General features: G+C 41.9%; 1 protein-coding gene across 1 annotated transcript; it reads right to left on the bottom strand.

Annotated features, from left to right (window-relative positions):
- Positions 1 to 3,068: 3,068 nt before the first annotated feature.
- On the bottom strand, positions 3,069 to 17,435 carry Rep (Rab escort protein). Its single transcript, XM_089567072.1, has 15 exons — positions 17,249 to 17,435; positions 16,877 to 16,943; positions 16,702 to 16,771; positions 16,356 to 16,471; positions 14,145 to 14,661; positions 12,665 to 12,902; positions 11,695 to 11,810; positions 10,354 to 10,460; positions 10,043 to 10,159; positions 8,536 to 8,598; positions 8,385 to 8,442; positions 6,130 to 6,226; positions 4,258 to 4,356; positions 3,980 to 4,131; positions 3,069 to 3,497 (listed from the first exon to the last, which is right to left on the bottom strand). Exons 1-15 carry the CDS (start codon positions 17,292 to 17,294, stop codon positions 3,156 to 3,158), a joined length of 2,205 nt encoding a protein of 734 aa, XP_089423198.1. The 5' UTR covers positions 17,295 to 17,435; the 3' UTR covers positions 3,069 to 3,155.
- Between the last annotated feature and the right edge of the window lie 185 nt (positions 17,436 to 17,620).

Here is a 17,620-nt window from a genome sequence, read left to right as displayed (position 1 = left end):
TCAGCTGAAGGCTATGGCTACGGTTGGCTTGGTTTTATCACGCATTCATGTAATGCGAAGTTTGCCTATGCATTCATAAATCTTGCTGGAGTGGTGACAGAGCCAGGCCACATCTAGTCAAATATACACCAGGTGTCCCAGCTAAATGTAACCAAGCTTTTAAAAAAGATGAAGTGTCCTAGCCCCATTAAAACCAGCTGAAGGTTGTTCAGGTTGCATGGCCTAGTCTGCAATATTTTTTCGTTCTTCAAAGGTAATTAGTTAAGCCTAATCAGCTAACTTTTTAATTATTGACTTGAGGAACAAGGTGTCAATAAACAAGTTGTAGATCGCCTCGAAAAACTGCTAGCAGCGCTGTTTCCATAATGGTACAAATTACCTAGCTTTATTTATTGGCATTAAAAGAGAGCTATCATGTGACCAGCTGCTGGCTAACGTCTCTGCCCCAATGTTCACGCAAAGGCTCATCAGGGACAGCACTTCAGAAAAAAACGGATTTTGTTCTTTGTTTTGTTCTTTTTTTAACTTTCCTCTTGGGAAGTTGAGTGACACTGTTGTCATAAGGAAGCCTTTTTTTATTGTGCAAGTTATGGTTTAAGGCCGGTAAAAAAACTACTTTATGTAAACAGTACTTCGGTGCAAACGTTTCAATCTGCTGTTTTTCAAAGTTATCTACAACTTTTCCATTGACTCATTGTTCAAGTCAGTAATTAAAAAGTTACCTAATTAGGCTTAACAACAAATTAACTTTGAAGAACCTTAAAAATTCTGCGACTAGGTCATGAGACTCTAAGCAACCCTTAGTTGGTTTCATGCGACTAGAACAGTCCGTGTTATTTCGCTGAGACACCTGGTAATATATTTGTGTGCTTGAGTATGACTCAGGGCTGTGTCTAAGGGCAAGTTATGATGCTCCATTTCTCTTCGGCCTCTTCTGTGCAACTTTTTTTAGTACTAAACTCATTTTTCATCAGTGATCAAAACTTCTGGGTGATTTTAATGGTTGCTGCTTAGCGGCTTGGTCAGAATACACCCATGTGCTTGTGCAAGGATGCGCCTTGATAAGAAATGCTGTCAGGCACCATTTCAAATGCCACAGTCTCACTGCCAAGTGGAATGTGTATTTCTTCAGAAAATAAATAGCTTTGGGGAAAATAAAAAGGTCTGCTGTTTTTTTTTGCATCTTGCAAGTCAGTGTTTTCAATAAATCTATTTATATGGCTTAGTGTAGTTTAGTTTTAACTGCAGAGTGGCAAATGCATGCCTGCGAAAGTTTGATGGTTTCTGAACCTACTGTTTGAGTGAGCCTGTTTTTGGCACAAGCGGCATATTACAAATTGGAGCATTTAGTAACCATGGCACCAATAAATGTAACTGAAAAGTTCGCAAGCTATGCTAGCATGCATGACAAGATGAAGTCTCGTGATGCCCAAGAACAGCTCTGAGAACTTACATGCTTAACATATGTTCCTGATGTTCCTAATTTCATCTTTTCACCTCTCTGTGTGTTTCTCACTGAAGTGCTTGCACTTGTAAACATAATACCGGGCTGTGTGCCCACCACAGCTCAGGACAGTAAGCTGGAAGTACTAATATTTTGTTCTCCCGTGTGTTACCATTTGTAACCACTCTCAATATCCTGTGCTGTACTTCATGTGCAGCAAGACCTGCTGTCAGCGTCAAGTGACATGCGAACAAGGGAACTGAAATGCAAGCAGTAAAATTGTAAGGTGTTACGGTAGTGCATGGAAAATGAGTACAAGAAACCACAGTTCGCCCTCAAATACTCCTCACGTTCACCTCATCATGCGGTTTCTCAGTGCCAGCACTACACAAGGCTGCGCAGTCGATCAGCCTCCACATGTGAAAAGGGTTCAAAGTGCGCCACAAGGAGAAACGGTACTTAAGGAGTACGGCACACAAATGTTCCACTGAACGAGAGTTCGATATACGTGAACAATGGTGCCACACTTTTGCATGGCATTTTCAAAGGAATGTTCAGACTGCTCAACACGAACAATAATTCGATTATCCAGGTTCGCTATGTCTGGTCTTGACTAACTGTTCAGGTAGATTGGACTGTTGAAGGGATACTGAGGAAGATCGTCTATGGCTTATGGGGGTTTAACGTCCACAAGCTACTCAGGCTATAAGGGACGCATAGTGAAGGACTCCGGAAATTTCAACCACAGAGCCACCACGGCAGCCGGACGCTGAGGAAGATTACATCCAATTTTGCCCTTGGTAAATACCAAACTCTTTCTGGCTATGTTGACTTTAGTTTGGCAGCAAAAGAAGGATTTATTGCCATTGCCAAGAAAATAGGATTTAAAAATTTTCCCACCATTCAATTTACATCAAGACTGAAAAGCACTACGCGATCATCATTTGGAAGTAAATGGCTGTACAACCTATCCCCTGGGTTTCACATGAAAAATGGTCTTGATGTCGCTGCAGTTTTGGTGGCAATACCAGTGTTTCATTTTATGGCTTTTTATTGCTTATAAAAGCCTCATTTCCAAAGAAAGTAGCCTCTATATAAATAGAACATGGTAACCTACCAATGAAGGCCAACTTTCAATTTGTAGTATCCATTTAATATGGTCCAAAGATCTTCAATGCATAGCAACCTAAACTCTGGACTTGATGCTATGAATCTTCTGTTAAAGCAGGCAACTGCAGTTCTTTGCTAAATGCAGGCTTCTGAAGGCCACAAAAAGCAGCCTCCTTTCATTAATGGTGCTCTGCAATAAGAGGGCGGTGCTAAATGAATTCTCCCTCATGCATCACTGGGTAGTCGTCCGAGACAAGATTGCAGAAGTGCAGCAACACAGCTTCTGTAGTCAATTCGAATACCTGGCTATGTTGCAAACACACAATGTTTGAAGATGCCTGTTTTTATTATACACTTTGTCTTCTAACACGACAGATAACTGTAGCATTCATACTGCAACAGTGCAGAAGGATGAGACAAAGTATGCGCTGTTGCATTGTGAATACTAACAAACTCGCCCAGCTTTTTGTCCTCCAGAACTGGCATTTTCAGTGAGGAAGCGAAAAGGCAAGACTAAGCAGCACCATTTTAATTCAAAAAAGATTTACATGTATGCAACTGACACTGAAAGCCCAAATGGAATAGTTCTGCATGCTTAGCTTCACGAATCTCCAGATGAAGAAGCACCACCAGGGTTAGGCGTGGCCAAAGCACGTTTGGATGCATTGATGTCATCACCTTTGCCGCTTTCTGGCTCATCTCCCTTTTTCTCTGCTTCCGCTTTGCTTGCATCCGTAGGTTTTACACATTCACTGCTGCCAGCTGATTCGTTGCCTGCAGCTTCATCTTTGGTCTCTTCTTTTTCTTCTGTTACTTCACCCGCAGCTTCTTCTTCCCCGTGGTCTCCAGGATTATTTTCATGTTCTAGGAGAATCTCCTCTGGGTCCGGGGCACGTGGCAGGAACTCCTCGTTGGGATACATGGTGCGAAAAACCTCTCTTGCCTGCAAAGTTGAACATAACACATTAATCAAGCCGAGTGATGCATTATTAAGACTTGCTGGGCACAAGGTTTGTTTGTTTCCTCAAAATTTTCAAGGCTAACTATCCTTTTCAAGAGCACTAGCATCAACTTCAAACTGTGGCTTTCATTACTTATTTTTTTTACTATGGACTAAGAGGAAATGCAGCTGAGGATGATGCCTCTGAAGGCTGCCAGTCCTGAAATTGTGGAGGGAACAAAGCATGTTTTCACATGGCGTGAGGCCAATTGTAACTGGCCCTAGGATGACGTGGCAAATTTCTTTCCTTCATGCAGCATGAACTGACTACGGCACAAAAGAAAGTTTACATGTCAGTTTTTTTTTTATATATACTGCATGAGTATGCAATGGTAGATGAAACAAAATTCACTAATAACACTAAAGCGAAAGCAGCCCAAGACACGAGAATGGCGGCCCATACAGTGAAAAACAAAGGTACTAGCCTCATTGACTGCGTGCTCATAGTCCAAGTAAGGGCCAGGAGATGACACAAGTATTAGGCCAGGAGGACAGTTCCCATTCAGTGGAGCTTGCGTGGTGTCTTCAACATTGAAATACAGCACGTACAATGCCTTTGGCTTGCAGCTGTCCTCGTCTGCACAAACAAAATATCCAAACACGTTGGTCAAGGTCTCTGCACAGTGCAATGCCACCACGACCAGTGCTTTAGAACAGCACACTGCCGTTATATTTCAGCCTATGACAAAAATCTTTCCTGTACCTTCAGGTGACTGAGATGTGTTGAAAAGAATTTTCACAGCGGGCTCCAGATCTTTCTCGGCAGTGTCCTGAATACTGCTACATGTCAGATGAACAACAACTGCAAAATGAAAGAGGAGGACAAAATGGGTTGATGCACTTTTCATCAAATTCATCGTAGGACATTTCTACCAGTTCATGCGTGATGGTGCTCGTAAAAATATCTCGTAAAAATGGCAGCACCAATAAGTGTGTAGTTTGCAACAGGTTCAATAACACTAAGAATATGTAGTTTTGATTTCAGTAGTGAATTTTTTCCCGCCTGTTCACGTTGTGTCTCAAATGTGGATGGTATGTAAGTAACGGCAAATATATTTCTACAGCCAAAGTGGGTATAATGCTTTCAACTGGTTCTGACAGCGTCCGTCTCAGCAAAATTATTGGCAATGCAGACCCCCGGAACTATAATTCAAGTCTATATTCTTATTATGTCTACACTTCATGCAAGCAGATTTAGAAGCAAGCCTGTTCTGTAGCTGCTACAGCCCAATTTCCCAAGCCATTACAGGATACCACTCTAGTGCACACCTGGGACATTCGGAGAAGTTACTCCCTAGTGCCTCAATGGCAGTCACTGCATGACATGCGGTAATTTTTAAATTTTCAGAGTATATACAGAGTTTCAAAATTTTCAGAGTATATACAGTTTCAAAAGGATGCACAATGGACACCAAATGGATCTTCTGCGGTTGATGTGGTTGCTACAAGCTTTACACCGCAACAGTAACTGTAGATAAAGATAGAACTTTCAAAAGGCAAAGGGAAGATTTGATTCCAACACCTGTAATGAACAACTGAGACTTCATGTTGCATAATAATGTTGCAGCCAGCTGCACTTAACAGCTGACATGCTATTCTTATAAGAAGCCATAGCGTAGGTGAGGTGCTTTGAATACTTTCAGAATTCAACGACATTAAAACTGCATCAGCAAAGGTAAAATTTATTCTGTCCAACCGGACCTCAATGGTGGTAATGACAGTCCTGCTACAAGTTATGCACAAAAGCTGAGCATTTCAAAGTATTACCCCTGTTTTAGTGCACCTTTGCAGCTTGTGAACTTCAAGAAATGAAGAAAAACATGCTAGCCAGAAATAAAAGAAGGCTAAAACTGTTGCCATCTTGGCTCCTTCGCTGAAGGCTTATTCACAACGAGACATTAAGTCGATGAAAACATTCAAACGTAAAAGAATACCAAAGATGTCACTTCTGGTTGCGTGAGTAAGGAGGGTTAAGGTTAACATTTTGATGAAACACTGATATTTCTGCCTTTCTTGCTTACATTTGGCCTGCATGGGGTTTTTTAGTTTTTGTTTGTCTGTTTGTTTTTTTCATAAGGACTGCTCTAGAGCGCGCTCACACACAAAAAAAATTGGTGCCATGCACCCATTCCCCATTTAACTCGCACTAACAAGAGCCAAAGTTGCAGCCCAATAAGGCCCCGGTAAAGTTGGGGAAGGAAGTGGCTTGGCACATGCTAACAGAAGAACACAGCAGAACAAGAAAGGCAAAATTAAAAGAGAAGTACAAGCCCTGTGCATTTCGTTCCGGATGTACTGAGGTACCTAAGAAATGTTCATTGTGGACCATTCATGATAATGTCGGCTTCAGTAAACGACAGTCTGCATAATTTGTGTGTCAACAAAGACCTACAACAGATATAAATGGACAATACAAAATAAAAGAAGATGTGCGCATGGGCTGTCCATTTCTTTCCCAGAAATTATGCAGTGCAATGCTGACTGAAGTGAAGAGGTGCCGAACACAAAGTGCGCGATGCCTACACATGTTCTTAGCAATGACACAAATTCTACTGTGAATAGTCACATAACTCACAGAGTCCAGGTGGGCAGACCATCATGCCAGGTCCTTGCTCCTGGACCAGTACCGAGCATGGCAGCTGCTCACTTTGAGGCAACCTCAGCAGGGTAATCTGGCAGAGTAAAGGCATGATCAGCGGCAAAGAACTCTGCCAGCTCTCCTGGCTTAAGGGGGGACGAGGGTCTTAAAACTAACTTTTTTATTTATGGCTAGAATCTCATGAAATTCTGCACACAGATGCATTTTTCTCTTCTGATTCCAAATATGCAATCATAATTGAGGTGGTGGTCTTAGATCTTGCGAAGTCTAGAATGTAATTAGGTAATTTCTTACGCAGATTTAATGAACTTTATCATTGCAATTTGTTGCTTTTATTTACATGAATTGATAGCCAGAGAGTTTCCATACCCGATGACATTCTTCGTTTTTCTCTAAAGGCATGTCATCCTGACATACTATGTCGAGAGTAAGAGTTCACACTATTTTACACGGCAACTCGTTAAGCTAATTGTAAATTGCTATTTATACGTGGCCTAAACCAAAAATGTAAGAATGTCATTGGGTATGGGAATTTGCTGGCTATCAATTCATATAATTAAAAGCAACAAAATGCATTGAGAAAGTTCATTAAAGCTGCGTAAGAAATTACGTAATTACACTCTAGAATTTAAGATAACTTTTGATCTGAGACCACAAGCTCAATTATGACTACATTTTTGAAATCAGAAGAGAAAAACGCATCTGTGTGCAAAATTTCATGACATTTTAGCCAAAAATAAAAAGGTCTGTTTTAAGACCCTCGTCCCCCCTCAACCCTCATCCTCAATTTCTTGTCCCAGGCCTGGGACATTGTAAATCATGTCTAATCATACTATAACCACAATATCGGTGCTACTGCCATGGATTTTACACTGCAAAGTGGAAATTTGCCAGCAGCAAATATTGTGATGTGATGTAATATGATGTGTTGTCAACTACTACTTGTGCACATATATTACCTGACGTTCTATTTTTGATTCTGAATTCACCATGGCGCTGTTGTAATATTGATTTTTTGTATGCATAACTACTTGAGAGCAGCCCCCTGTTCAGCCTTTTGCTCTAGAATTTCCACATTTAAATTATCTTATGTGCAATTCTTCTGCAAACCAAATGACTTGTCTGGTTCTGATTTCTAATCCTGGCATGATAATATAATTCTTAAGTGATGCACTGATGATCTACTGCAGAGCAACGATGTGTTTTTACACCAGAGGCACGGGCAATCTATCTGCAGATGTGCATGCAATCTGTAAGTGTTGTCCATTGTTGAGTTCTCCTTCTGAAAGCCGTTTGCCACTTGAAGGGCGCCCAGTGTTACCATGACTCAATCAGAAATTACCTTGGTGTAAATATCTCGCATGCAATAGACTAATGGGTCTATGATTTCTCAGATGGCATCACCTTCCTTGCGCATTAGCTTTGCACTAGCATTCTTTCACTTGTCTGGCTCGCTCAAGGTGACGACTACATCCCCAACACTTTTTCAACAGATCTTCCCACCACAGCAGCAGCACTCCACAAGATTATTAACATCACTTTCCGCTGATCATTAAACTTTTTATTAGTGCGATAACATTTACATTGTCATCTCACAAAAATTTTTCAGTTTCTCTGTCGCGAAATTCCCGACTGTGAGAAAGTCATCACGTCGTCAGTGCCGCCAAATTTAAAAATCTGAAAACCCCCAAAATTTTGGAAGCAGGCCCACTTCAGAAAATGGATTAAGGTTAGGATTAGCATGTGAATAAAGTGGATTGGTGGGTCAGATTAGTATAATCTTATATGATAATCCAACAGAAGGTACTGGAACATTCTTGAAGGTGATGTCTTATGCATACCAAATAAGGGCAATGGAACCGGTTCCAACCATAGTTTTGGCGGAAAAATCAAGAACAACATAAGACCCTCATTGTAGACACCATAGCATGCAACCTAATTGCTATCACATTTGTTTTAAGAATGTAGTTAAGATAGCCCGCGTAGTTCTTTATTTGCATATCATCAGTTCATGCATCAGATTCAAATTTACCCAAGAAGAGCACTTCAACCTACACTCCACCATCTCAATCCATGTGTCAGGTGCCAATGCACCTGCACCCTTTTCTACTGCAATTTGTTTAAAAAAAAGAAAACATCCAGAGGTCAAAGCTACATAATTTTTTTTTAGTGCTAACTGCTTGCATCCTGATTTTGTGGTAGGCAAGGCAACAATTCTGCTGTGGCTATACCTGTTCTTTTTCTGCAGAGTGAAGTGACGCATCAGAGATGATGATGGCTCGTGACACTCTGCAAAGAATGAAGATTTCTCACGACAAGACAACTCACACTGCTGCTATCAAAATATTGCATCTTCCTCCGTGCTAGAAACAGAACCATTACCTTTTTATGTCCCTGGATGGAGCAATCTCGGCTGGGGCATAGCTGGCTCCCATAACAACCCACCTGCACATAATGTGCACTTCATTATCTCAATCTAATGACTGTCTTGCATGTACAAACAAAACTTTGCATATCAGTTGCTCCTGTGTGCTATGCCCACACACACAGTGCAAACATATCAATTTCTTCAATGCTCACTGTAAAAAGCTGGTAGATATCGTAATGAGACTTGAAAATATGTTATGATTTCCGTACCTAAAATTAGTGCAAGGCTGGCAAATGGAGGACTTCACACAATCATTATTAGGCAGCCATGAACTTTTGAAGCCACAAAAAGTGCACTCAGTGCGGCGATTTGAAGACTCCTTGCAAATGCGACTCACCGAAATGACTTAAAACACAGCTGCAAATTTTGGCGCCCAAAAGTGAGAAACATGTAGAGTGAACTTTTGGTTTCTGTGCATAATCTACTATCAGTTCTTCGATGCACTCTGCAGCCTCGTCTTGCAAAGTGATGACTGATAACAACCAGTATTGTGTGGGGTGGCTGCTCTGTGAGCAGGGCAATCTAGCCTGAACAACAGAACTCATAAATGTGGCTTCTCTACTGGGTGTGCCATAAATACTCTGATGACACAGTTCTTACTGCCCATTTCAATTATATATATGAACACAATTTCAAGCACTTTTGAATTACAGTGAAATTTCATCATTTAAAACCTCTGGTTTACTTTAATTTGCATTTCGTCCCATTAACATCGTATTTCAATGAGAGAGAACACCCATTGCATAAGCGTATGCAATTATGATTTAAACAGGACAAGCACCCACCACACTAACTGCTACATTTCATGAGTGAGGACACAAAATACTCCAGCCTGTTTTTTCTATGTCAAATGGAATCGTGCCAGACTTGAGCTTTTGCACCATAAAAAAAACAAGTGCACGAAGCTAGCATGAGTGATGTTAATAGATTATCGGAACAAATTTTTGATCAAAACACTTGAACCAGACTTTGTCCTTATTCCCTAATGACAACTCTTGCTCATTGTGTGGTAGAGGTGAGATCAATAAGACTCCTCTAAAAGACAGTGGTAATGAGTGGATGAGCTTCGTCCAACTGCGCTCAGAAAAGGATGTACGTTGGCGAGCATTGGTAAAGCAAGAGCGAAGCTGCTGCTAGTTTCTCATTTTATGCAAACTGCTATTTTACAAAAGCTCTGGTCTCCATAAAACTGATATATCTGTTACCTCAGAGCTAGAGTCAAAAGGAAATATACACAATCAGGAAATATCACATGTCCACTTTACTTTTTCAACTACTGCAAGCATCAGAGCATTTTATTCATGACATTTTTACTGCAAAAAACAAAAAAATCCTGAAGACATGAATTAAACGCTGAATGAAATATGAATGAGAAAACCTGCAACTACTGCTTGCCCTTCATTAGAAGGCCATTCTGGAGTAGTATAACAAAGTGGGACGGTACAGTTGTTGGGCTTTTACCTGCAGTTGAATCGCCTGCCATTGGATACAATTCCTATGCAAGCACCTTCTTCATTCAGCAAGATGGCACTAGGTCCCCTCTGGAGGTGGTAGATGCCTCCATAAACAGCACACAGCCTGCAATGCACATTTCAAACTCAACCAGTATATGTTCACACTGGTTAGCGTAAATTTCCACAGTCAACAGAACAGATGCCCAAGTAAAACCAGTTTACAGAATTTCATAAAGGACACTAGACAGTCTAGATTTGGCTGCTGCAACACAAGACTCCAATCTTATTAACCTCAGAAAAAAAAAAAGATGAGCTCACCTGCAGAAGCACTGCGGCAGCTCTCCACTCCCATAGAGAGAAGCCAGGAATGGACTGTTGCCATACCTCCCCAGTGACTCGAGAAATTTCTGGACAGATTTCAGGGCCTGCTCCGGCCATAAAAAGCAAACAAGAAAGCAGAATTACTCTGAAAGCACCACTTCTAAGGTTTGGTTTGGTTTGGTTTGGTTTATGGGGTTTAACGTCCCAAAGCGACTCACGCTATGAGGGACGCCGCAGTGAAAAGCTCTGGAAATTTCGACCACCTGGGGTTCTTTAGCATGCACTAATATCACACAGTACATGCGCCTCTAGAATTTCGCCTCCATCGAAATTCGAACGCCGGGGCTGGGATCAAACCCACCTCTTTCAGGTCAGCAGCCGAGTGCCATAACCACTGAGCCACCGTAGCGGCACCATTTTCTTGCACTCACTATCTTTGCATAGTGGTACCCCTCCCCTACGCTTCTTCCTGATTCTTCCTGACACATGCCTCTATTAAAGAATAACAATCAAAATTGTTCATGAAAAAAAAAACAACTTAAAAATGCTTGCTTTCATGGAAACTCGTGTTTGAGAATTTGGATGGAGGTACAGCATGTCCCTCAATGAAAACCTGGTACATGCTATTCCAGCTTGTAAAGGAGATGAGTGATAAAAATTCTATGTAGCATTATTCTTAGTGCCTTGAATAACTCAATGCCACCTGTTTTTGTTTTTTCTTTCTGGACACTGAAAGCACCAATGTAAAATGGTTTTTCTTCGGTTGCTTTGTTAATTTCTTTGTAAGGTCTTGTGTGTATGCCCCACACTATACACAAATCACTCCAAGTCCAACTAATGAAAATTTTAAAAGGTAATTCTTAGACGTAGCACTCCTCAAAATATGTCACAACTGAAACTCATCGTAAAATGCATAAATAGTGTTTCCTTAATTAAGTTCAAGCCCTAGGACAAACTGGTAGTTAGTATTTAGGCAAAATATCTGGTCATAGCATATACACAAACTGACAGGCCAAGTTTCAGCACTCATGAAGAAAAGAATGACTTTTGTCTGCATGTTCACTATCAGGTCATTAGAACAACTGACTCCTTTTCACAAGTATCAGCAAACAATGGGGCCTTTAAAAAAAAGGCCAAATATGCTATGCAATCATAAAAAACAAAGCAAATGTTCCAATTTATTGGCCTTCACGTGACATTACTTGGCCAGGTAATTATGCTCATGCCAGTGGCAAGTTTGCTATCTGCTATACTGCCACCCTGTCACCACACCTCAGTAAACATTAGGATTCAGGCACTGCACACACTCCTATGTCAGGGCTGTTTCTGAGAGCTTGCCTGAAGTGTTGGTGTTGTACCGTCCACCATGGCAATGGCATGCAGTACATAGTGCTCGACATTCTTGCTCAGCTGCTTTGACTGGAGGAACTCCAAGAAGGGCCTGCCTTCAAAGCCTGTTAAAGCATAAAAAAAAAAGCTCCATCTCAGTTTGTGTGCCGACAATAGGAAAAACAAAAAAAATGCGCACAGCAGCTAGCTCCCAAAGTTACTAGGTCAACGTGTTCACTCTGTAGATGTGGATGCTCCCGTGCCTGCCTTGCTGCTTTTAAGCTTCCAGATGCACAGTACAAATGCCTACCAGCACTAAAGCATGTGCATGAAGGCTGAGGAGGAAGTGCGTGTTAAAGATAAATGCGCCAACTAAAAGCTGATTTCAATAATTACTGGCAATGTCCGCAGAGTGTTTGAATGCCAGCAACACTGAAGAGAGAAAAGTACACAACGCTTGTTCGTTTCTTGTCCAACAGGCTGCACATCACACCACGCACACAGATGAATGCTCTGCAGTCCTACCAAATGAGAACGCTCGGACAACAGGGCAACGTGACACTCACTTACGGAGTTAACAAATAGCTGCCTGCTTTTTGCAACATAATATACACATAAAACTAAGAACACTGAGGCAGAACAAAAAAACAGTATTCTTTCCAAAGCAAACATTCAAAACTGCTTGAACTGGGTGCAGCAATGACAATACTACACCGGCTATGTAGACAGCAAACGTTAACAAGGCAGCAAGCATCACCGAAAATAAGAGAAACAACGAGGGGATGCAATGGGTTGAATGTCTGAATGTCGCAGAATACAGCTTTCCTTTTTTTATTTTTTAATTAGAACCTGGTTCTGTACACTGTAAACTCAGCTGAAGAAGGAAGCGTGGAACAGTCAGGAACATCAAATCCATGCAAGGGAAGAAAAATATACGCAATGAATTAATGAAAAGGAACTGCGGAGAAGTCCAACTCGCCTCTGTACTCTTCAGCGTGCTGCTCAAACTCCTTGCAGAAAGTGAGAAACTTCATGAGCATGCGCTTCTCGACAACGGTCACATTTTTGGAAGTGAACACGTCAGCACGTGAGCAGGGCACCTGCTGCAGGCCTCCGTTGTGCAACGTTAGAATGCGCGTCAGGGCCTTGAATTCAGCGTAGCGGGCAATGTTGGATGAGATGAGCAGCTCCACAAGTGGGCCCCTGCTGAACAGAAGCTGGAAAGCACAGAGAGTGAGACAGCCATGAACTTTCCACTGGAACAAGTATAAATGCAGACCACCAGATAATGCTATGCATAAATACGACACTACATGGGCTGCATGTGTTGGTGGCTCTAGTGCATAGAACACAACCTTCCTGTATTACATTCTAGGATGGCGTTGGAGCAATGCAGGTCACCGAGAAAGCTATTATCAGCACATGCTTCAACAGAAGCCACGCGTAAAAAAATACCGCCGTAAGGGATGCAACAAAAGTACTGGAAAGGTTGTGCTTCCAGTGACCAGATGCTACTAATCCCAGAATGCACTTCATATCATGCTGCTTGAAGCACCTGTTATATACCTTAGCATTGTGCCAAACAATTTCCTCTCCATGTTTCCCCTGCATGGCCATGAGAAAGCGCGCGAAGGAACACAAAGAAGAGGTGTTTTAAATGAAAGTTCACCTGACTTTAGCTAGCAGGTTCTTCGCTTTTAAGCCATCACGTGACAATCTGCTGATTCTCTCTGGCCAGTGTCTTCCAAACAATTAAAGACAAAAAAAGCAACCTTCAGCACTGGCAAAATTTTTCTTTCTATTATTTTTTTAAACAGGACGAATTTTCACAAGAGAAGAAATGCCACCACTGAAGGCAACGAAAGGACTTATTGGGCCAGGTCCAATCCAAAAATTTGCTTGAATGATTACAAACAGCAGGTGGCACCAGCCCAAGATGCATAATTGGCCAGTTCTAGTGCACTACGCAGGCGTTTTAAGAAAGCAACACCGATGCTATTAGAGGCAGTCATGATACAAATACAGCCTTTCGTCAGAATGCCACTTCAGCGATCCCTTGGGCACTAGAGCATGAATGACACTGAGGCAATATGCACTCAAGTGATGGCACCATATGATAATCATTGTTACTTACATATCATGCCATCATATAGGGAAAAGAAAAGTGTCAGTGCAAACTGTGCACACTTTTTCAAATCTCTTCACAAGTTCCATGGAATGTATGAAGAAGACCACTTCAGTGTGGTTATCACGGCCATATTGCCTTGCATTCTTCTCCGCAATGTTCAAACTATGCTTACAGAGTCCGCAAGCTGCCCACATCAGAAGTACTACAAAAGCACCAAAGCAGGACCGCTTCAGTTAACTCCCTCAACACAACCTCTAGGTTCCCACAGCATGCTAATGCAGCGCAAAAATAAACTGGACTTCACAACCAAGCACAAAATTGGCCTGCTCACCTTTGGAGCAAGATCTAAGTTAAACTTCCGTGACAAGTTCACCAGCTTCTCTAAAGACCACTGCTCCTTGACCTTGACAGGCTCCTTTTCCTCGGGACTCCCCGACATGTTGCCACCACTTGGTCCAGCAGGTTGTTCATGGAGCTCCTCAATAACACCATCGGACACACCTTCTGTGTGCTGTGTCGCACTTCCATAGGTTGCATCCACAGAGCTCCCGGCACCTTCGCTAGCCACAGTGTGATAGGCACCACTGACTTCATCGCTCCCTGCGGCCGTTGGGGGTCCATCACTACCATGCAAACTCAACTCAGCAGTCCCAATGGAATGTTCAGTGCTCCCAGCAGAGAGGGGGCAAGGGCAGTTGGCAGCCACCTCGTCAGTGGCGCTCTCCATCGACACCGATCGCGCTGGTTCTTCGACGGCCCTAGAGACTTCATCAGCAGACGCTGTCTGCAGCTGCTGCACAAGGGCTGGCTCGGGGCTAGGCAAAGGGCTGTCGGGCAGCTTCTCAGGCCTGCATGAGTTGAACACATTATGAAGACAGTGCCTTGCCAAAACACAACATGCACAAAGCACTAAGTTGAACCAGGCTACTCAGTAAAACAGGCACATATATGTCATGAAAATTTTTATCTCCAAAGAATACTCACATGCTAAAAGAAAAAATTATTACCTTTTTATTACCTTCTTAAACAGTTCTACTATTTAATGCGGTTTGGTTCATGGGGTTTAACGTCCCAAAGCAACTCAGGCTATGAGGGACGCCATAGTGAAGGGCTTCGGAAATTTCAACCACCTGGGGTTCTTTAACGTGCACTGAGATAGCGCAGTACACGGGCCTCTATAATTATTCAATGTGAGCTCAGCTGTGGCAATGAATCAAGAACAGAAACCATTTCTGCTAGCCTTGTGAGCAACATCACTGAAAATAAATTCTGGAGAATGTGTAAAGGGAACCTACAGTTTTTTTTTTGTTTTTTTTTTTTTTTCAAACCAAATGTTAGCACTCCTGTACTGCCGCAGTGCCACTCAATAAGTGCACTAGCACTAATTCAAGCTAGCTGACTTTGAAAGCAAACCATGTTTCCATGCTGCTAAGTGCACTCAACCATTCTCTTTAGTTGATTTCAAGAGCAGTGCCTGTGAGAGCTAAAGTTCTTTCACACCTCATCATTTTTGTTGTACAGGTTGAAGTGTGTCCAAGGAAAGGGCTCCAACAGTGGGTGCTGCGAATTTTTGTTAAGAGTGTACAGCTCAAGTGTATTTGAAAGGGTTTGGTTGAAAGGGTATTGAAGTGTACTGAAAGGGTTTGGCAAGCACAAGCCATAGAGTAGGTAGTTAAAGATGTCTTAATAAACTATTACAGCCATGTGAGATGCAAAAGAAAAGAATAAAAACCAAAATTTGCTTACACTTCACACCTTAGCTAACTTTCACCAGTGACAAAAGATATCACTGTAGTTAATCTCCTACTTTCACTAGTGACAAAAGATACACTATTAAAGAGCATCGAGATTTTTGCTGGTCTACCATCCTGAATTAAAGATGCCATGCTGCCCTGGTGCGTGGTGACCTGTGCACTGCACCTATGCCTTTTCGCAGTGTCGTTAGTCATTCAATGCAGAAAGCAACTGCTTTAGCTTCACGTTCTAGAACATTTCTTCCTTTGCAAGTAATGCGTCCAGTGTCACTCTTTCATTTAATTCATTTTCTTTCTTTTTATTGCTGCTATTGTGATAGTCATACTTTTTAGCATAGTGCAAACGTCTATACACAATTGTGACCCATGGCCTCCAGGAGGCATGTCAAAGCGAACAAAAGGCATGGCAAAGATAAGCTGTACAACATTAGCCTCTCGTGTGCCTTTGTTCCTGTAAACAAGGGGAGGAAGGAAAATTTAACTTTCCGATATTAGTCATGCGGTGTCTGAGAGAAACTATCTTGGAGAGGGCACGGTTGAGAAATGTGACAATACCGCCCCTGAAACTATGCTATTAATGAGGCTGCTAAGAAAAATGTTTTTCATAGACATGTTCCTTGGCCACAGTCTTATATCTGCCAAAGCATAATGACATTTCCAAATAGATGGGACTCGCAGGCTCTTGAGGGTGCTGCTTCAACAGCGCCAGAATATGTGGTGGTGCATACACTGTTTTCATTCCAAGCGCATAACCTCAATTTGTATAGCATTTATGTCAATGAACTTACACATTAATGATCTCTTGTACATTTGTGACTGCTGAATGGCTTTGTGCAGTGACCATAAGTCTTTCACCAGGACCTAATGGAACTTGTGCCGACGGCTCAGATGGAGCTGGTACATTCTGCAAAAGATAATTCGGAAATGTGGAGACATTGCAAAAACTTTTTATAATACATTACGAACATTATGCGTACACACATAAACCTAAAGTATCTGCGAGCCGTGTTTATTCCGTACATCTCAGTAATGTACCTTCCAGTTATGTTTTCATACCACGAGATAATTATATCTAAAATACGTTGCAAAAGCTGCGAGGGCTCTGCGCGAATGTATGCACAAAGACTTACGTACCTGAGCAATCATCCATTCCCGCAGGCTGCTGAAGTTGTAGCTAGCCCATAGGCTGCCATAATGAGCTTCTCTGTGATTTAAAACATCAGAAATCCGTCAACGCATTTACGACCACTGGCTTTCTCGAAGTGCGACACAAAAAAAAAAAACTAAAGTAAGTGATATGAGCGCGTACTTATCCAGATGCAGAACTCTCTGTCCAATTCTTGCCACTGCAGCAGCCACAATTGACTCTGGCATACCTGCAACAGACAGTAAAAATTAGCAAAAAAAAATATATCTCGAAGACATTTATGCTTGTTGCTTGCCGCTCTTTGAGAACAAGAGCTTGTCAAAACATTGCTTTCGCTTTGCCACGTTTCGTTTTACAGTACTGTGAGCATTAAAAAACACACGATCCGCTACTGAGAACTTGCCCGGAACTAAATACAATGTTGTAACACTGCGAACTATGTCCCTAAACAAGCCGAGCGTCTTAATAATGGCATTAAAATTAAACTGTCAAAAGCTCCATTCTCTGCGCTTCGCATCGACCGAGCGGACGCACCTGTTCCTATGACGACCACATCATGATCGGCTGGAAGGTCGTCCATTTGAAGCTAATATAACCAAGCGTATTTTGATTAATACAAAAATTGCGTTACGATATATCTGGCTTCTTCAAAAGTACTGCTTTGATGCTTCTACGCCACAACCGAACGTATTCCAGCAGCGCTTGTAGGATCGTCCGCCTCTTTCAGCGCACGGCGCATAGCATGCGCCACACGTGGACAGGACGGCAACCAACCTGTTCAATAAAAACAAATTGTATATTTTTAGTAATTATGAATTCCTATAAAATAAAACAACCTTTTATAGTATAATGTTTTACTTTAATTATCAACATTGTGGTGCTAACTATAACACTTTGAAAGGTCTT

The sequence above is a fragment of the Amblyomma mixtum genome, chromosome 1 (assembly GCF_055824585.1).
Source record: "Amblyomma mixtum isolate Tamu chromosome 1, ASM5582458v1, whole genome shotgun sequence".
Lineage (NCBI taxonomy): Eukaryota > Metazoa > Arthropoda > Arachnida > Ixodida > Ixodidae > Amblyomma > Amblyomma mixtum.
Note: the sequence above shows the minus strand (reverse complement) of the source record. Positions and strands in the feature narration are given on the sequence as shown.